This window comes from Sciurus vulgaris (assembly GCF_902686455.1).
Source record: "Sciurus vulgaris genome assembly, chromosome: 14".
Classification (NCBI taxonomy): Eukaryota; Metazoa; Chordata; class Mammalia; order Rodentia; family Sciuridae; genus Sciurus; species Sciurus vulgaris.
In genome coordinates, this window is record NC_136475.1 from 73288299 (window position 1) to 73309953 (window position 21655).

Sequence of the window (21655 nt, forward strand, 5' to 3'; positions counted from 1 at the left end):
AAATAAAAAATAAAAAGTGCTGGAGATGAGGCTCGTGGTAAAGCACCTCTGGATTCAAGTCCCAGTTCCATAAATTTTTTTATTAAAAAGAAGCTTTTAAATAAAGGGGGGGAAATGCACCCAATTTAAACTTCATTAAAGATGGAGTAGAATACAAAGATCGCCTTTCTTATTTATTACAATTGTAAATTTTCTCTAATCAAAGTCAATATCTACCCAGGAAAAGGAGAAAGGGAAATAATCTAGAAGAAACACAATGTTTGTCTAAAAATGCTGAGCAACTCAAATGCTCTGGTTCCAGAGTCAACATCCTGAACAAGTAGACTGGGCTTTCTCTATAATGCCAATGCCTTCCAAACCTTCAAGCTTCAGCTGCTAAGGGTCTTCTGGACATCTCTACACGGATGAACTTCAAATTACCTCAAAATTAACACAACTGAAAAAAGTATCTGCATCTTACTTCAAGCTTTCTCCAAAAGCTAGTCACCATATTTACCTATCTGGATTAATAAAACATCATCCACCCAGTAATGCAAAGAAGAAATCTAAAGGTAATTTTCACCTTGTCAATTTCGCTCTCTCTTTATGCTAACCAACTTATATTGTTTTTTCCTTCTCAAAACGTCTTACACAGATCTGGAACCCGCTTTAGAAATTAATAACATGACTCCCTCCTACAATATATAAACTATCCACTGATTACTACCAATAGACATATCTTCATTTACTTAGGTATATGTACTATATCAACAATGTATATATACCCAGAGAACTAGTAATGTCTTAAATTTATTCTAATATTTAGCCAAACCAATATACAGACATTTATCCAAACACAGATTACATTTGTTACCAACATTCATATTTCTATCTGCACTTGAATGATATTTATCTATTCTCTGTATATAAACAGTGAGTAAACATTTTTTTAAGCAATCTTACAGAGGATTACAATATTAAGCATCCAAGAGACACAAGAAAACTGGCATTCACCAAATAGTTACTATGTATTTTCCACAAACTGTTAGGCACTTTTAACAAGTTTGACTACTTAATCTTCACAAGCATCCTATTAAATATTAATTTTAATTAACAGATGAGGAAATGGGTTCAGGAAGTTTAAGAAAGCTAGCTAAAACTTAAAATTCAGGATTACCTAACGCATAAAGCCCATGCAGTCTCCACATATTCACAAAAAAAGCTTACTAAAAAACATAAAGCTGGGCACGGTGGAGCAAAGCTATATAATTCCAGTAGCTCAGGAGGCTGAAGCAGGAAGATTCCAAATTCAAAGCCGGTCTCAGCAACTTAGCAAGACCATAAGCAACTCAGCAAAACCCTGTCTCTAAATAAAATACAAAAAAAGGGCTGAGGATTGGTCAGTGGTTAAGTGCCCCCAGGGTTCAATCCCCAATACTCCCAAAAAAAAAAAAAACAATAATAATGACTGGACACAGTGGTACACAACTGTATTCCCCACAACAAGCAGCTGAAATAGGATGATCACAAGTTTGAGGTCAGCCTCAGCAACCTAGTGAGGCCCTAAGCAATGCAATGAGAAAAGTCTCGAAATCAAAATATAAAAAGTGTTAAGCATCCCTGGATTCAATCCCCAATAACAGGGATGGCAGAGGTACTATGTTGGGGAAGTGTGCTATTACAAGGAGAAAGAGAAAACACCACCAAGAGTAATTATTTTAGTTTTAGACCGACACAACATCTTTTTATTTATTTATTTTTATGTGATGCTGAGGATCTAATCCAGTGCCTCACATGTGGTAGGTGAGAGTTCTACCACTGAGCCACAATCCCAGACCCAATGCTTTTTTTTTTTTTTTTTTTTTTTGCAGTGCTGGGGATTGAACCCAGGGCCTTGTGCTTCTACCAACTGAGCTATATCCCCAGCCCCCTCAATGTTTTATTCTTACAACAAAGAAAACTAAATGGGTTCTGCAGAATAGTGGAAAGTGGTGAATCACGAAAAATATTTTTTGGTTAGGTTCAAAAGACTTTACAAAGAAAATGAAAAAGTCTTAAAGGAAAAAAAGAAAAACAACAAAGTATTTACTACGAATTACAAGTAAATACAAGGAAACTTGTTTTGTGTATTTGGTAAACACACTGCTCTATAAGCATTTCACAGGCATTAGTACTTAATCTTCGAAATTAATACAACTGGGCTGGAAATGTGGCTCAGTGATACAGTGTCTGCCTGGCATGCACAAGCTCTAGGTTCGATTCCCAGCACTGAAAAAAATAAATAAAAATTAGTACAAGCCAGACTGAGGCACAAGGATGGAGAGTTCAAAGTCAGTCACAGCAAAAGTGAGGCACTAAGCAACTCAGTGAGACCCCGTCTCTAAGTAAAATACAAAAACAGGGCTGGAGACTTGGCTCAGTGGTCGAATGCCCCTGAGTTCAAACCACAGTACTACCCTCCAAAAAAAAAAAAAAATTTTAGTACAATTATCATCCCCATTTTACAAACGGGGAAACTGAAACAAATGTTATGTAATTTAGTCAAAGTTACACTGTTACTAAACTAAAACAAAATACAGAAACCATGGTTTTAACAGCAAGAGACGGGATCAAATCTAGGTATGTAAATAGCATGGTCAAGTGGTATATGCAGCTCTTTTATTTTTAAAATCCAACTTAGCAAATAAATATAAAAAGGAGGCAAATGAGCATATGAAAAGATGCTTAACACTGTATGTCATTAGAGAATTGCATATTGAAACAGATACCTCTAAACACCTATCAGAATGACCAAAATCCAAAATAAATGCAGGTAAGGAGTGGAGCACAGGATCTCACTCATTGCTGGTGAGAACATAAAATTGTACAGCCACTTTGGAGGACAGTTTGGCGGTTTCTTAGAAAAGTAAGGATACTATTACTGGACATCATCCATCCATCAAATGAGCACTTGAGAATTGACCCAAATAAATTAAAAACTTGCATACTATTCTACTACCAGTAAAATGCTTACGTATATACTTAACCCACTCTTTATTCCCTTAGACAAAGATGTCTTTGCCTGTGATAGTAAAGGAGGTAGTTCACTGCCTACCCACACTAAGTACTGCACACAAATATTTACAGCAGCTTTATTTATAATTGCCAACACTTAGAAGCCAGAGAGAAGTCCTTCCAAACAGGAATGGGTAAACAAACTATGGTACATCCACATAATGGAATATTATTCAGTGCTTTAAAAAATTTAGCTATCAAACCATGAAAAGTCATGGAAGAACTTAAATGCATGTACTACTTCAAAAAAGTCAATCTGAAAAGTCTACATACTCTATGATTCCAACCAAGACATTCTGAGAAAGACAAAACTATAGAGACAGTAAAATGCCAGAGGTGAGTGAGCAGAGAGGGAAAGATGAAAAGACAGAGCAGAGGATTTTTAGGGCAATGAAACTATTCAGTATGGTAGTATAATAGTGGATATGTATCTTCATACAATTGCCCAAACCCTTAGACTGTACAACACTTAATGTAAAATATGGAGTTTGGGTAATGATGATTTTTAATGTAGGTTCATCTACTGTAACAAATATACCACTGTGGTATCCCCTGATCATAGTGAGGGAGGTTATGAAGGTGTGGGGGCAGAGGATACATGGGAACTCTGCACTTTCTGTTCAAATTTGCTGTGAACCTAAAAACTGATCTAAAAAATATAGTCTACTTTTTAAAAGTCAAGAAATGTATTTAGCAATTAGTATATAAGGAAGCATCCATTCGACTTATTTGTGTGTGTATGTGTGTGTATGTGTGTGTGTGTGTGTGTGTGTGTGTGTGTGAAATAAAAAAATATGAGTGAGCCATGCTAGTTTAAAGCCAGCCTTAGCATAAAAAGGGCTGGGGATGTAACTCAGTGGTTAAGCATCCCTGGGTTAAATCTCCAGTCTCCCCATCCCAAAAAAAAAGGAAAAATAAAAAGAAAATTTGAGTGAATATTTTGTAAGAAGCATCCTGAGGGAATATAAACCAGGTGTTATGAGGAACTTGAAATACAAGAAACAAATGTATCTACAAAAAGCTAGGTAAAATGAAACTTAAATATTCAAAACAGCAGAAACACTGGACTGCCAAATTACTAAAATGGACATTAACAGAACACTATGTACTTAGGGGTTCCTTGCTGGCCAAAGGAATCAGGAAGTTAAGATATGTTCTGGACCACAAAAAAATGAGTATGATTTGTCTGATTGGAGGAAACTGATGCATTCCAAGAAAGAGCAAAAGTACTACGGGGGGGGGGGGGGGGGGGGGGTGTGCATGGGGTGTTAAATGGACCAGTTTCACAAAACAAGAGAGAGAAAAAACCAAAAAGAATCACAGAGGCCAGATTATGGAGGTCACTGAATGCCAGGCCAAGGAACCAGCTCAGAGCATCAGACTAACTCTTAAAACACTAACAAATCTTGCCTAATCTACATATATCCTGACAGCTCTTAAACTAGTAAAAATGTATTCATAAAACAGATCATTTGAAGACCTATATTAGTAGACATAGCTTTAAAAAATCATCTTTACCACCAAATTGAATACATATACATACAAGTCATGTTCCAATCCTTCAATTTCCAACTTTCATTAACAGGCTACCCATAAACCTATAAACTAAACTCTATGCATCCATAAGGCGTAATATTCTATCAGCCAATAAAACTTCATATAGTTTATCCCCTTATACAAAGATGTCTTTCTCAGGGATAGAAGGGAAGGTGGTGGCTCAGTGCCTATGAACTGAAAAGAGGGGTTATGTTAGGACTATGATCAACTACTGGCACCTCATCCTTATTCTATTTTTAGGATTGTCACCCTCTATTAATCATTAAAAGCAAATCTATTAAATACCTACATATTCCAGGTTAAATACAAAATGCAGCATTCCCTCCCCAATGAGCTGAATAGATGAGAGACACAAGACTATATAAACCCTGGTAATTATTAATAATCAACTTTAGTTCTCATATGTAAAATGTTTCAAATTTATCCATTGTTACTTTTCAACTTTCTTCCTGTAATCCTTTTGTCCTATCAGCCATTAAACTCCTCTACATACTAAATCCTCATGCATGGGCATCTGCAATTGCATCACATCCCATACTTTTCCAATTAATAAATGCCACAATATACCCTAAGTTATTCCAAATCAGTGCTGCTTTATGCATATGTCTTTCTATTCACACTGTGCACCTAAAACCCTCCTCTTTAACAATCTATCCCTAAAGTTGTTATTTTCTTCCTTTCCATGTACAGGCACATAAATATACAACCATTTTAAGAAACCCGAGCACATATTATTTTTCTCAAACATGGCCTCCAGACAGACAGACAGACACACACACACACACACACACACACACACACACAAGAAGCACCCCATAAAAGTCCTCCTACCCAAAATACTTCAATATTTTTATTATTCTGACTCTCTATAGAATTGCTAGCATATATATACTATAATACCACTTATCCAGAGTTAAGAATCATGAAAAATAATTTTAGATATGAGACATGTATGAAAATGGTAAAACCAAATTAGAGATATTTATGGAGGAGGGAGAGTTAAAGGGAATGCCACCCGGAAGGGACATAGAGGAAGCTTCTACTTTATTTGCAATGTTTTATTTCTTATGATGAGTTGGAGATATGTGGTTGTTCACTGAAATTACTCTTTATTCCTCTTCAAATGTGAAATATTTTCAAAGAGTTTTTAAAAGAAAGATATCCAATTACTAATGAGCATCTCCCTCTCAGTGACAAGCTGTTATGCCCAAATTGCAATAATTGATTGGTGCTACATCTGGGACCTTCCTGTCATCTACCTAAACCAAGGAAAGAAAAAAATTACAATTCTATGATCCAAAACTTTCACTTAAACATATCTCTTAAATACACATTTCAGGTTTACATTGTGTAACTGTACACAGACTAGTTCTTTCCCAAGTGTCACGCTAACAAAAATCTCTTTCACCTCTGTATTCATAAATTGCCATTTACTCTTATAAATGCCTTATTACTCACACAGTAAACTTTTCCTTATTTGTCTATGTTAAAATACAAGTGAACGGAGAGATCACATAACTACTTCCACTGGCTAAATGCATTGCATACATTATATTTCTGTGCATGGGTCTAAGTCACTCATATGCTTTTAAATCTTAACCTATAAGATCTAAACTAAGCCACTCATCATTTAACCACAAATGGAATGTCACTTCAGCCAAATGTTAACTTAGCCAGTGCAATTCCAAAACACCTTAGTCTGTCCTCTGAAAGTTCACCTCAAGCATTCTGAAAGTCCTATCCCTAGACCAACATCTACACCACCAGAAGTACTCTACTTCACTGGGGAAACGCAGACGTACGTATAAATCCCAATTTGTGGCTAGCTATGATAAAACAAGGTGAGAGGGCGTGAAGTACCACCTAATTACAAACCGAAAGGAACCTGTACTTCATACACCCCAGATCCTGAACTTCTAGATACTGGAGCCTGGCAGAAGCTGAAACCCCAGAGTTAGAGAATTGGGTCTATTCTTGCTGTCTGGCCAGGCCGTGAGACTCGCCGACCCAACAGTTCAGGCAGCTGGCCCGCCTACTTCCCTCCCCGCCCCCACCCCGGCCCGCCCCACCCCCACCCCAGGCGCGAAGCCCGCCCTGAGTCCCGCACCTGCGGGACCTAAGAACAGCCGGCCGGCCACTTCTCTCCAGGAACCCTGGGCTTGGGAGCCGGTTCGGACCCCTTGCCTCCGGCCACCAACCTCTCCCGCCGGGATCAACCCTTTGAGCCTTGGGCTCTCTCCTCTAGCAGAGCGCAGGACCGACACCTTCTCCGCGACCCAGGTGGGGGCTTGCCTTCTCCAGCGCCGAGCTCCGAGGCCTCTTTTCAACTCTTCCAGAGGACCAAGCCTGACCGGACGCTCAAGGCCCTAAAGGCAACTCCCGCCATTCCCCGACTCGCCCGTCTTTCCTTCCCAGCTGCTGCAGCCAAAGCAGCCAAGCCCTAGGGTCCTCTTCCGTCAGCTTTCGGGCCTCCCTTCCCAACCTGGCCCGAGCCCCTAGCCCTGCCCTCCCGCAACCCCGCTCTTCCCTTCAAAGGCCGAGCTCCGGGGCTGGGCGGCTTCCCCGCCCGGCATCCGCCGGCCCGGCTCCTCCCGCGGCCGACACAGCCCCCGCCCGGCTTGCGGCACACTCACCGCTGAGCGCCGAGGCCTGCAGGGTGGCCCCCGAGGTGCCGTCGATGACTTTGATGGTCCCGCGGCTGGTGACGGCCAGAATGGCGTTGAGCGCCGGGTGGTAGGAGAGGCTGTGCAGCCCGTCGGCGTCGCAGCGCATGCAGCCGTCCCGCAGCACCAGCCACTCCGAGACCCCCGCCGCTCCCGCCCCCGCCGCCGAAGAGCAGCCCGGGCCCGAGGCCGCCGCAGCCGCAGCCGCCATCTTCCGGCCTGCGCTCAGCACAATCACACTGGGAAGCGGCTCAGTGACAGTCCCGGGAGGTGCAGCACCACCGCCAGTCACCATCCGGGGCCAGGGGGCAAGCGGAGCGCGTTAGCCGGAAGTGAAGTCAGGCGCCCGCACGCACGCGGAACGTCGGCCGCCAGGTCGGAGGGGCCAAAGTCGGAGGGAGGCTGGCTGGGGAGGAGAGAAGGGACGAAAGGGGCGGAGCCTGGAGCGGGGGGGAAGGAGGCCGGCTTGCGGAGCATGCGCGGGGAGCTTCACGCGTGCCACGCGCCGCGGGTCTCACCAGCTGCGTGTCTGCAACGTCCCAGTTTCTCCCTGCGAACCCGGGGAGTGGCCGCTGTCGGAGTTCCGCCCAGCGTGCCGGGCCCGGTGTATTTCCGCTAGGCGGGGACCCCCCTGGCCGGTGCGAACCGACTGGTACGCCCTGAGGCCCTTCGCAGCGGTTCCAGCTGTGCCGAACAGTTCTTAGCAGGCGTGGTGCAACTGTTCGGCGGTGCCGGAAGCAGACTGTGGTCTGGCCTGGACGCTAGTCTTAGAATAAACAGTCTGTGAAGACTCCAGGGTGGATTTGAAGGAACCGAAAGACCCTCCAAACCGTTGCCCTTTACGTTTGCGCTCCCTATTTCAAATCTGCTGAACAGAAATGCCAGATATGAGGTTCTGGAAGCATATGATTAAACTTAGTTTATCATTAACTTAAGCTATAATAGGTTTTTTTTGGAGGAATAGAAAGGATTCTAGTTGGATTTGGGATGTGGCTCAGTGGTAGCTCTAACCCTAACCTGTATGAGGCTGTGAGTCGGATCCCCAGCACGGGGGAGAAGATTACTAAGGTCAATTATTACTATAGTTGAACAACTTGTTGTTTTTGGTACTGGGCATTGGACCCACTGGTGTTTTACCACTGAGCTACATCCCCAGCCCTTTTTAGTTCTTTTTATTTTGAGGCAGGGTCTCCTAAGTTGCTTAGGACCTCACTAAGTTCCTGAGGCTGGCCTTGAACTTGGGATCCTCCTGTCTCAGCCTCCCCAGTTTGTTGCTGGAGTGACAGAAGTGCACCACCACCGCCAGCCCCTTTAACATTTTAACCTGAAATAATTGTTAGATTGCAAATATAGAAAGACTTCTGTGACTTCCCCCAAATCCACAACTCCTGTGTGATTATGAGAAAAGCATTGGACACACCCACACTGAAGAACATTCTATAAAATATATGACCAGAAAGTACTCTTCAAAGATTACAGAGGGAGGTTAGATTTACTTGCAGCCAGTTTCCCCCAATATTACATGTTACATGATTTTAGAACAATATAAAAGCAGGGACTTGACATTTGTAAGATGTGTGTGGCCTTCAGTGTCACGTGATCATCTGTAACATTTTGTGGTCATTACATTATCTTGGAAAAGATTAGTGTCCTTTTCCTTAAAAGGAAATCATAATGCCCTTGCAAAGAGTAAGGATCATTCATAAAATGTAGAATAGCCTTTGACATATACTAGATGGTCAGTAAAAGTTATGAAAAGTTACCTGCCTTCTCACATTCCTACAGATTCCCTTTAGAAAATATTTACGGATTATTCCAACTACATCTTAAACGTGTTCATTCATATGCAAAGTTGCACAAAAATCTATATAAATTTCATTTTGGAATGACAAATATTTCTTTTTAATGTTGGAAGGCAATACAATGAAGGGGGAAAATACGTAAGGATTAAAGTCTGAGTGAATATTTGATTTTTAGTCAGTGTAGCAACATTGATCACCCCTATTAGCCTGGACAAGCCACTGACATTCTGAGAATGTTTGACCAAGTGTGAAATGAAGATAACATTTCTTACCCTACTTGCTTAACTTTGTTATAAGTTATAAAACTTGAAAAATTGAAACACAGAGAAGTTAAATGACTTATCCAAGACCTCACCACTTACAGGGTAGGGCGGGCAGTAAACTAGCTTTTGAACTCTGGGAGTTGGACTGCAGAACCCATGTTCTAACCTAAGCCTCCTGTTAAAAACTTGTGTCTGGAGATCTAGGACTACAAATCATCAAGTCAAATGTAACTACCAGTAGTTACATTTGGAAGGCTAAAACAGTTTCTTAAATCATTAGAACATAAGTAGGAAAACTGCCATTTCAAAGTGTTCTCAAGATCCCTGCAGGTCAAACTCCTTTAATCTGAAAGATCAAGCCTCCAATACAAATCAAGCCCACCTCTTACTGTAGGAAAAACAAACTAGAAAACTGAATACTAAATTTAAATTGTGCTTTAGTGTGCTATATTGAGTAGAACTGAGTAAGAGTTTTACTGTTTCTTTTTGAGAAAAGTATTTCTTTTGTATGAATTTAGGCTCCTTTCACCTGTAAGCTACAATTCTCCAAAGCTTATTACCCAGAAGACTTTGTGAAATTGAACACCTCCATGATCAAAGAAATTTTGGAAACAATTCCCTGTGTATTTCTCCTCTTGGGAGATTTCTAACACATTAACATATCAAAAGCTCAGATCTTTTGTGATAAGGAATCCTATTTGGGGGCTGGGGAGATAGCTCAGCTGGTAGAGTGCTTGCCTTGTAAGCACAAGGCCCTGAGTTCGATCCCCAGTACCAAAAAAAAAAAGAAATCCTATTTAACCTCCTTTAACCAACATTTCACAAACTCATGATCATAGAATACAGCAAAACAAGTGTTTGAAAGAGCACCTTTTAGTGCATCTTGTTGTTTTTGTGAACACATGATTTTGCTTGAGAACTTACTGATTGCTCAAAGACTACAACTAAGAGGGTCCAGACCCATGTCCAGGTTCCTTGAATTGAAGTGATTATGAAAATAGAGCTGGACAAGACTGGGTTGAAATCAACATCAACTGTGTTGTTCATGTGTTTCTGTTTGTAGTACTGAGAGAAAATATTCCCAATATTTAAAAAATGTAGGGCTGGGGAGATAGCTCAGTTGGTAGAGTGCTTGCCTTGTAAGCATAAGGCCCTGGGCTCTATCCCCAGCACCAAAAAAAAAAATGTAGTGATTTTCATGGTTAGTCTTTTTTTTGTGTGGGGAGCCACACCGGCCCTGGGCGCAGGGGTGGGGGTGGAGGGTGGCCCTAAGGATTGAACTAGGACTTCACACATGCTAGGAGAGCACTCTACCACCTGCCCACATCTCCATCCCTAGTTAGTCTATTTTCAAGTGATGGCCTTTTGAGGAATGTCAACCAAAACATTATGGGCACAGGTGGTGATTCCTTACAGGAAGAAGAAATTCCTTCACATTGACAACTGTTATGATTTGGATCTGAAATGTCTTTTTTTTTTTTTTAACTGGGGATTGAACCAAGGGGCACTTAACTACTGAGTCACATCCCGAGCCCTTTTTTATATTTATATTTTATATTTTTTATTTAGAGACAGGGTCCTGCTGAGTTGCTTAGGGCCTCTCTCCGAATTGCTGAGGCTGGCTTGAACTCACAGCTCTCCTGCCTCAGCTTCCCCAGCTGCTGGGATTACAGGCAGGCGCCACTGCACCCAGTTTAGAATGTCTTCTAAAGTCTCATGTGTTCAGAGGTGGGGCTTTGGGAAATGACTGGATTAGGAGGGTTCTGCTTCATCAGTGGATGAATCCACTCATAGCTGAATGGACTACTGGAAGGTGGGACCAAATTGGAGGAGGTAGCTCACTAAGGATATACCCCTAAAGAGTTTTTCTTTCTGACATCTCTCATATCTGTCTCTGTGTCTCTGTCTCTATCTCTGTCTCTGTCTCTCTCTCTCTCTCCCTTTCTCTCCACCATGGATTGAAACGTATGTAACTGTTAGCCAAAATAAATCTTTAATTTTTTTTTTTTTGGCAGTGCTTGGATTTGAACCCAGGGCCTTAGAGCTTAGCAAGGCAAGCACTCTACCAACTGAGCTATATCCTCAACCCAAATCTTTATTCCTTTAAGTTCTTGGTGTCAGATAGTTTGGTCACAGCAACAAAAAGCTGACTAATAAACCAATAATTCCAAAAAGAGTAATTTCCTAGAATCAGAAATGTGGACTCAGAAAGCAAGCCTGATTGACACGGAAAAAGCATTTAACAAAATCCAACACTCATTCATGGGAAAAAAAAAAAAGTTCAGCAAACTAAAAATAGAGGGAAATTTTTTCAACCTGATTAAAAAAACATCTGCAAAAAGTCCAACCACTAACAATACTTAACAATGAAAAACTAAATGCTGTCCCCCTAAAATTAGGGACAAGTAATGGATGTCCACTCTTGGTCACTCTTTCAATACATTACTGGAAATTCTAGAACTTACTGGAAATCAGCACAATAGGCAAGAAAAGGAAATAAAAAGCAGAGAGAACAGTCTCTCATCCCAACTCTCGACCCCTATGAAGCACTGGCAGGGATCAGATAACTAGGAGGAATAGAGTCTGAGACCTAAGAGAAATAAGCTGCCCTAGAATTGATAATGATGATTGGCCTCTGCTGGTTGGAGGCCTGTATCTGAAGCTATACAGCAGCAGCCAAGAGAAAAGTATGACTGACTATAGAGTTTACAGAGCAAACACCACCCCTAAAGATTCCTTGATAGAGCTTGAGATACAACTCAGTGATAGAGCACTTGCCTATAGTTTGTCCAAGGTCCCAGGTTTGATTCCCGGTATCACTGAGGGGGAGGGGGTCCTTGATAAATAGCAGGGGGGATTCTGGAATGGGTGGCTGAGGTCACACTATAGTAGCTAGAATTTGGGCATATCAATACCATACCAGTAAAACCATCAATATACATACCTACTCTTGAACCTATGCAAACATTGCACTCAACAGTTGAGATTAATGAAAGGATTTCAAAGAAAAAAAAAGGGGATCTCAAATATGTAAAGTAAAATTGTTTTAGGGCTACTACTACATAAGTGTTGGTGAGAATGTGGAAAAATTGGAATCCTTGTGCAGTAGTGGAAGGAATATAAAATGGTGTAGCCATGGTGTAAAGCAATGTGAGGGTTCCTCAAAAGTTAAAAATAGAATTGCTGAATGACCTAGCAATTCTACTTATATTTATACACCCTAAAGAATTGAGAGCACGGACTCAGAGATATTTGCCTAGTGGTGATCATAGCAGCATTACAACAGTTAACATTTGAGGGTAATTTAAGTGTCCACTGATAGATGAGCAAAATATGGTCTCTACATAAAATGGAATATTATTCAACCTTAAAAAGGAAGGAAATTCTGACACATGCTACAACATGGATGCATCCCTAAGAACATCAAGTGAAATAAACCAGACACAGAAGAACAAATACTGTATGGTTTACTTATATAAGACACCTAGAATGGTCAAAGACAGAGACAGAATAGAATGGTGGTTGCCAGGAGCTGGACATAAGGGAAGAATGGAGATTCATTGTTTAATAGGTACAGAGTTTTAGTTGTGCAAAATGAAATGATGATGGTGTGTGGCAAAACAGTGTAAATATGCTTAATGTCACTAAAAATATGGTTAATATAGGCTGGGTGCTATGGTACAAGCCTGTAATCCTAGTGACTCAGGAGGCTGAGACAGGATTCAGAGTTTGAGATCAACCTCAACAATTTAGCAAGACTCTATCTCAAACTAAAAAAAATTAAAAGGGGTTGGGATGTAGCTCAGTAGTAATGCATCCCTGAGTTCAATGCCCAGTACCAATAATAATATCACTAATAATAAGGTTAATATGGTACCACACTCCCACACCTATAAGCATGACTAAGGTCCAGAAAACTGACAATATCAAACACTAGTGAGGAGGTGAAGCAACAGGAACTCTTATTTATTACCAATAAGAATGCAAAATGGTAAAAACAGTTTGGAAGATAGCAGTTTCTGTGCTGTTTGAGGTTTTGTTTTTGTTTTTTCAGTGCTGGACATTGAACCTAAGAGTCGCCTGTGCAGTGCTCTACCACTGAGCTAACCCATGACCTCTGGTCAGGCAGTTTTCTTAAAAAGCTAAATATAGGGCTGGGGTTGTGGCTCAGTGGTGGAGTGCTTGCCTAGCACTGGGTTTGATCCCCAGCACCACATTAAAAAAAAAAAAAAAACCTAAATAGGGGCTCAGATTGTGGCTCAGTGGTAAAGCGCTTGCCTAGCACTTTGAGGCACTGGGTTCAATCCTCAGCACCACATACAAAACTAAATAAAGTTATATGTGTGTGTATGTGTATATATATATGAAGCTAAACATAGTCTTACCAAATGATCCAGGTGTTTATCCAATTCAGATGAAATTTATGTCCCAAAAAACCTGTACATGAATATTTATAGCAGCTTTATTCATAATTACTCAAAACGAGAAGCAGCTAATGTGCTTTAATAGACAAAAGGTTAAATTGTGGTACATCCATATAATGGAATATTGTTCGATGATTAAAAGAAATGACCTATTCAGGCTGGGATGTAGCACAGTGGAAGGGCACTTGCCTAGCAAGGGAAAGGCCCAGAGTTCAATCCCCAATATCACCAAGAAAGAAAAGGAAAGAAGGAAGGAAGAAGAGTTATCAAGGAAAAAAAGACACAGAGGAACCTTAAGTGCATATTGCTTAATTAAAGAAGCCAATCTAAAAAAGGCTTAATATTGTATGATTTCAACTACTGTGTATGACATTTTGGAAAAAGCAAAACTGTAAAGACAGTAGAAAGATGAGTGGTTGCCAGGGGTCAAGGAGGCTAGGTCAGGAAGATAGAAGTTCAAGAACAGCCTCAGAAATTTAGTGACTCCCTGTCTCAAAATAAAATAAAAATGATTGGTATGTAGCTCAGTGATAGAGCACTCTGGAATACCAGTACTGCAAAATATAAATATCAAAAATAAACTTTTTTCCAAGGTGGGGGAAGAGGGAAAAAAGGAGGGAGTAATATGTAGAGCACAGGGCTGGAACTTTTTCTGTGTGCTACCATAATGGTGGATACATGACATTCACACATTTATCAAAACCAACAAAATTGTACAACACAGAGAGGGAAACAATGTAAAATACTGACTTTGGTTAAAAAAATATGTTTCAGTGCTGGCCTCCTCGATTTAGTGAGACCCTGTCTCCAAATAAAAAACAAAAAGGTCTGGGGTGTCTCTCAGTGGTTAGGCACCCCTAGGTTCAATCCCTGTAGGGAGGAGGTGCATTCAATTATTGTAACAAATATACCATGCTAAGGCAAAATGTCGATAAGAGGGGAAACAGTGTGGGGATGGTGGGGGAAGGATTCATGGAAATTCTCTGTGCTATCTCCTTTTCTGTAATTCTAAAGCTGTCCTAAAAATTGAAGTTTAGGGCCGGGGATATAGCTCATTTGGTAGAGTGCTTGCCTTGTAAGCACAAGGCCCTGGGTTCAATCCCCAGCACTGCGCAAAAAAAAAAAAAAAAAAAAATTGAAGTCTAAGGCTAGAGTCATTACTCAGAGGTAGAGGGCTTGCCTAGCATGCCCAAGGTCCTGGTTTGGTCCTCAGTAACATACACACACACACACACAAATAATATACTTTATTAGAATTTAATTTTTTCTTTTGCTTTTTTGTGGTGGTGGGGATCAAACCCAGGGGCTCACACAGCTAAGCAAGTGCTCTACCACTGAGCTAGGTATACACCTCTTTTTCTATATATATATTTTTTTCAAAATTCATCCTCAGAAGAAAACAAAAGCACAGACCATATTTGTTTCTCATCACTGGAAAGGAATTAGACCGCCCCCCAATTTTCCAGATACAGTTTGTTTTACATCAGTGGTATCCAAGTGTCCTGGAAAGAGACCAGAGCTAGGGTTGTCACAGGATGTGTACATGTGGGATGTGAAGATGATGATTTATAGAAGGGAAATGCTGTAAGGGAAACAATAACATGTTAGCTCCAAAATTATATGTAGTGCCAAAACTCAGACTTCAGGAAATGAATACAGATCGAGGAGGTACTGTTTTTTAAAAATTACTGTCTGCAGTCATTTGCATATATTTACTAGGTTGTGTGAGGTTTTTCTGTACTTCAGATTAGAGCAAATTATTTTTACATATGCCACTGTTTCTTGCTTCTCCTTCTTTTATAGTTTTTTGCTTATTTTCTCACTTCTGCTATCCTCATGGTTTCTTTGCCTTTCCTACGGAAATTATGTGATACAGTACAAAGATGAGAAGTCGAGTAAGTTATCTGTTACCCAAGATGCAGTGTTTGGTAGATGTACTGATTTACTTTAAAATGTTTGTGCGGGGTGTGGGTAGAGGAGTGGATGGAACTGGGTAGATAGCTGATAAAGCATGCATCACAAAATGTTAATGGCGGAATCTAAGTGGTGGATATATAAGTACATATAAAAAGTCTCTCAAACCTTCTGTGTGTTCCTTTTCATAATAAAATGTTAAAATCAAGCCAGGTGCAGTGGCCCATGCCTGTAATCCCAGCAGCTCATGAAGCTGAGGTAGGAGGATCTCGAATTCAAAGTCAGCCTCAGCAACTTAGCGAGACCCTAAGTAACTCAGTGAGATCCTGTCTCTAAATAAAATATCAAAAAAAGAGCTGGGGATGTGGTTCAGTGGGTAAACACCCCTGGGTTCAATCCCCGGTACCCACCCACCCCCCAAAAAAAGTTAATTTATATACCTGAACTGAAGGTGGGTTTGTTGTGGCTCAGCAGTAGAGCACTCACCTAGCATGTGAGGCACTGGGTTCAAACCTCAGCATCACATATTAATAAATAAAAATAAATAAAAAAGGTATTGTGTCCACCAACAACTAAAAAAATTTTTAAATATATATATATATATGAACAAAAAATAAACACATGTAATCTCCCCCTACTCCCTCACAACAATTCTTTTCCAGAAACCTGCTAAAGCTTCCTAATTTAGTTATGTTCTGTGTTAAATCATAAAACTGGACAAAATCAACAGTTATGTATGTGTTCGTAGCCTCAGAATCACTCTGCAGCCCCATCATAGTCCATTAAAATTATAATTTCCTGGAATAGAGGAATCTGTATTTTACATAAGCATTTCATGTTGTGTGTGTGTTTGTGTTTTGCAGGGGATTGAACCAAGGGGCACACCTGAGCTACTTCCCCAGCTCCATTTTTTAATTTTTGTTTTGAGACAGGTTTTCCCTAAATTGCCCAGGCTGGTCTCCAACTTATAAACCTCCTGCCTCAGCCTCCCAAGTCACTGGAATTACAAGTATACACCACCACACCCAGTACTTTTACAGTTTTCAAGCCCTGGGATCTTTTTAAAATGTAGATTCTGGGGCTGGGCGTGGTGGTGCACACCTCTAATTCCAGCATCTCAAGAGGCAAATTCAGGTAGCCGCAGCAATTTTGCCATGACTTAAGCAACTTAGTGAGACCCTGTCTCATAATGAAAAATTAAAAGGGGCTGGGAATGTGGTTCAGTGGTTAAGCACCACTGGGTTCAATCCCCAATACCAAAAAAAAAGTAAATTCTGGGAATTGGATCCTATATTTAATAAATTCCCAGCACTGAGGATAATGCTGCTGATGCTGTTTAAGAACTAAAGAACTATGGGCTGGGGTTGTGACTCAGTGGTAGAGGGCTTGCTTACCATGTGTGAGGCCCTGGGTTTGCTCCTCAGCACCAAATAAAAACAAAAATAAAGATATTGTGTCATTTATAACTAAAAAAAATATACATATAAAGAAAAAGAAGAACAAGAAGATAGGAAACAAAAGTAAGGGGACCCCACTATTCTTTCTTCCTAACTAAAACACCTTGTAGAGACTAAAGCATGTTGGGTATCTTGTATCTTTTGAATTCGATAATAGAATAATAATTGGGAAAAGCCTTTTGGGTATGGGCAGTCTTATGGAAAAAAGTTTCAGTGAAAGGCTTAGATACCTCATCCACTTACCTTTGACACTTCCCAGCAATCAGAAACAAAATCACCAGGCTGTTTGGATTAAATGTAGTTACCTTCAGAAACTATAGTCTTGATAATGGTAATCATAGGATTGCAGCCTGAGATTAAAGAAAAAGTAATGGACTAAAGCAATCAAATTAAGAAAATGACAAACAAAATCCAGTGAAAACTAATTGGAAGTTCAATAATACGCATGGAAATTCTTTTGTTTTTCTCCTTTCACATGCTATTCAATTTGCCTTTCTAGTATAATTTTGCAAATACTTATTGATAACTATACCCTCATCTGTGTGTTGTGTATTTATCATGAACTTACTACATACTAGGCACTAGAATAGAGCAAAGATGTCAGGAATGATAGAACCCCAAAAATGGACATAATCTCTGCTCCCAGGAATTTACAGTCAAGCAAGAAGATTACTTTTAATCAAGTAATCACAAAAATGTTATGAATGTGATGACTGTATAAAGAAAAACTCAACGTACTATGGAAAAAATATCAGGAGAAACTGTTTATGACTAGAAAATCAAATTAGGTTTTTCCACATAAGTGGAAGCCAGGCCAACACCTAACACTTGAAAAGGAAATGCTGGATAAAGAAGAATGTGTTTGGGCTGGGGTTATGGCTCAGTGGTAGAACGCTTCCCTAGCACGCATGAGGCACTGGGTTCAATCCTTAGCACCACATAAAAATAAATAAAGATATTTTATTCATCTGTAACTTAGAAAATTTTCTTAAAAAAAGAGAAAGTCATTTGGAGATATTTTGGAAAAGAGAATATTCTGAGCAGAGAATGTCTTATGTGAAAGTCCTGGGACATTTATTTGGCTTGTTCCAAACAGTATCTGCAATTCATTCAGCAAAACGAAGAGAAAACCAAGAGCCAGCTCATGTAGAAACTAGTAGATATGGGTCACTCTAAGACTTTTGGGTTTCATATGATATGCAAAAGGAAGCCACTTAATAATGGAGTAACAGAATCTGACTTGCCTTTAAAGAGACCACTCTGACTGCTGTATGAAGAGTAAACTTAAAGGAAAGACCAAGTCTAGGAAAAGGCAAGTAACGTACTCAATCTCAGATGCAAAACTTCAAGATGCTAAACCAGGCACAGTGGTACGTGCCTATGACCCCAGAGACTTGGGACACTGAGGCAGGAGGATCACAAGTTCAAGGCCAGTCTCAGCAATTTAGTAAGACCCTAAGTGACTTAGACACCCTGTATCAAAATAAAAAATAAAAAGGGTTGGGGAAGTGGCTCAGTGGTGAAGCACCCCTGGATTCAGTCCCAAGTACCCAAAATTTTTTTAGTTAAAAAAAATAAAAATAAAGAGCCACCAAGATATGCAGTGATCTATATAAATATCTTTTTCTTTTTTTTTAAAAAACAGTGCTGGGGATCGAACCCAGAGCCTCATGCTTGTGAGGCAAGCACTCTACCAACTAAGCTGTATCTCCAGCCCAATAAGTCATATCTTAATATCTTCTTTAAAAAAATCAAATCTGCTATGAAGATGTCAGCTCACCGATTTTATAAATAAATTTCGGAAGGAACCAAGGATGCAACTAATATGAGAAAAGTACAACATCATGCAAGTGCCTGTCTGTATTTACATAAAAATTTTTGATATTTTCTCACCATGGGATTTTTGCATTAATTTTTAAAAACATGCTAGCTAGCTGGTTATAGTGACACATGTATGTAATTCCAGCAACTTGGGAGGTTAAGACAAATATCACAAATTCAAAGCCAGCCTCACTTATCAAGACCCTAACCTAATTATGAAACCCTTTTTCAAAATAAAAAGGACTGGGGATATAGTTCGGTGATAGAGCTCTCCTGGGTTCAATTTCTAGTTTCAAAAAAAATGAAATATAGAAATAGGAACATTTCAGCAAGATAATTTATTGTGTTTACTGAGTTTTTTGATGCTATCTCAAAGTTTGCACTTAAGATAGTACCTCACTGGCCTCATCCTACAAGAGTAGAAATAGGAAGACCATTTAGGAGATCATTCATTGATTCATTCACTCAACAATACCAGGCCCGGCTACATGCACTCTGTGAGGGAACAGAGTGAACAGAATGATAGTCTCGACTCTCATGGAGTGCCTATTCTCATGTTATATAAACAACTAAATAAATGAGATGATTTGGGATTATGTGAAATGCATTTAAGGAAATAAAAGAGAAAGTCTGATTTGATGACCAGAAAGGAGCAACTTAAGAGAGTGTGGCCAAGAAAGGCCAACATAACTAAAACCTGAGTGATAAGAGCCAAAGGAAGAGTGTCTGCGGCAGAGGAAACATCGAAGCAGCTAGAGCAGGATTCAGGAGATAAAATGTAGTGGCTAGGGCTGGGGATATGGCTCAGTTGGTAGAATGCCTGCCTCCCAAGCAATAAGGCCCTGGGTTCAAAAAGGCAGTGGCTAGAACTGGCATGGTGGAAAGAAATGGAAAGCAGTGACTAATGTGAAATGCTTTTAAAGTAGTATCAATACTAGTTACTCAGACTTGAGGAAAGGGAGATGTTGAGGAAACTACCTTTTCTTACAGTTGGTCAAATGGAGGAAAATAACAGCAAGTGCTTTGACCTTTGTGCTAGTCAGTTTTCCTTCCCTATAATGAAATACTTGAGACAATCAAGTTATAAAAGAAAAGGTTTATTTTGGTTCACAGTTTTCAGTCCAATATTGGGAGGCCCCAATGCCAGACAGCAATGCTGAGGAGTATGTGGCAAAGCAAACTGCTTACTTCATGGTCAGGAAGCAAAAGAGCAAAGGGAAGGTGCTGGAGTCCCACCATCCCCTTAAAGGGCACACCCCCAATGACCTAAGAATCTCCTACTAGACTCCTAAAGGTTCCACCACCTCCCAACAACACCACCCTGGGGTCCAAGCATTTAACACATGGACTTTCAGGAGCATTCAAGATCTAGACTATAGATCATGGTGTTTTGGTCCAGCAGTGTTTTTCATTTGGAGAAACAAATTTATCAACATAACTACCAACTGCTTGCCTGTGGGGAAAAAAGCACACTACACATCAATGCACACAGAGGGCTACCACTGCATACAAGTGGAAAGGAGAATATGATACACAGATGTGCTCGTGTATGTATAAAGTCTCTCTGGAAGCATGCAAGTACAAAGATAATTGTTTACTTCTAGGGAGAGTAAGTGAGTAATTAAGGGACAGTTATCGCAAAAACTTGTGAAACTTACAAATTCTGAATGATATGAATACTCTATTCACAAAATAAAATTGTCAAAATACATTTTCTGAAAGGAGAGAGAAGTGACCATAAGGTATAAACTGTTAAAAGCAAATCAAGACCACAATGATGGTAAAGTCACAGAAAAATGTTTGATCTTGAATTCAACACCCCTGTACAGCAACTGGCCTTGAATGGTCCTACCTGCCCCCAGTCAGTGTATTTCTTTGCACTGTGTCATTTTAGTGGACAATGTGGTTTGAATCAACCTGCATTCTACCCTTCCGCAGAATATCTTTCTGTATTGCAGAAGTAGGCTAGTAAAATCCACAATTCTGGCTCCTTTGCAGGTACAGCTCTACCTGTAAATTAACTTCAACCAATTAGATACATACATTTGAGTGAGATACAGAAGGCAGAAGTGAATTAGAAGCTATTTTCCTATTCCTCTTATTTTGCTTCTGCAGGTGAGGCTTTGGAAATGTGAAGTTTTGTTTTTTACAGCAACGCCTTTAATGTTCCTTCTCCAGATTCCTGGGGGTGGGGTGCAGTTGCTGTGGCAGCAGGAGACATGTAGGATTCCTGAGCCCTGGAATGCATCCATGGTATTATGATCTTCGGTCTACTCATTCTAAGTAATGGCCTCAAAAGGAGTGTTGGTGCTGATTGCGTTCTGTATTGTTCCAGGAGTCATTCCTGAAGGTCCAGCCTAGAATCTACTCCTTCCGCCTTTCAAAGGTTTTCTAAGCACATATCTCTATAATAAATCACTTCATACTTTCAGTATGGTTTCTGTGGTTTCTGTTTCCTATCTGAACTCTGGCTGGTTCTAACAATAAGATTTCAGAGAAAAATTATGTATTGAAATGTTCTGACCAGCTTTCACATTCTAAATCAGTTTCTTCTAATCAACCCCCAGTGGTCCTGTCCTGCCCTTCCCTCTGATTCCAACCCTGATCCAGGCTGTAAGATATGCAGAGTTCTAATTAAGTAGCTCTCTGTCTTTGCTGCTTGTTCTGACCTGACCTTTGTCCTAAACTTCTGATTCTGGCATAACTCCCCTCTGGAGCTGA

General features: G+C 40.2%; 1 protein-coding gene across 1 annotated transcript in view; it reads right to left on the minus strand.

Moving 5' to 3' along the window:
- Positions 1 to 8103, minus strand: part of BIRC6 (baculoviral IAP repeat containing 6) — a 213402-nt gene extending 205299 nt beyond the window's left edge. The window contains 1 exon segment of the mRNA XM_079109988.1: positions 7224 to 8103. Coding sequence (XP_078966114.1) covers positions 7224 to 7548 — 325 coding nt within the window. The 5' untranslated portion in view covers positions 7549 to 8103.
- Positions 8104 to 21655: the final 13552 nt, after the last annotated feature.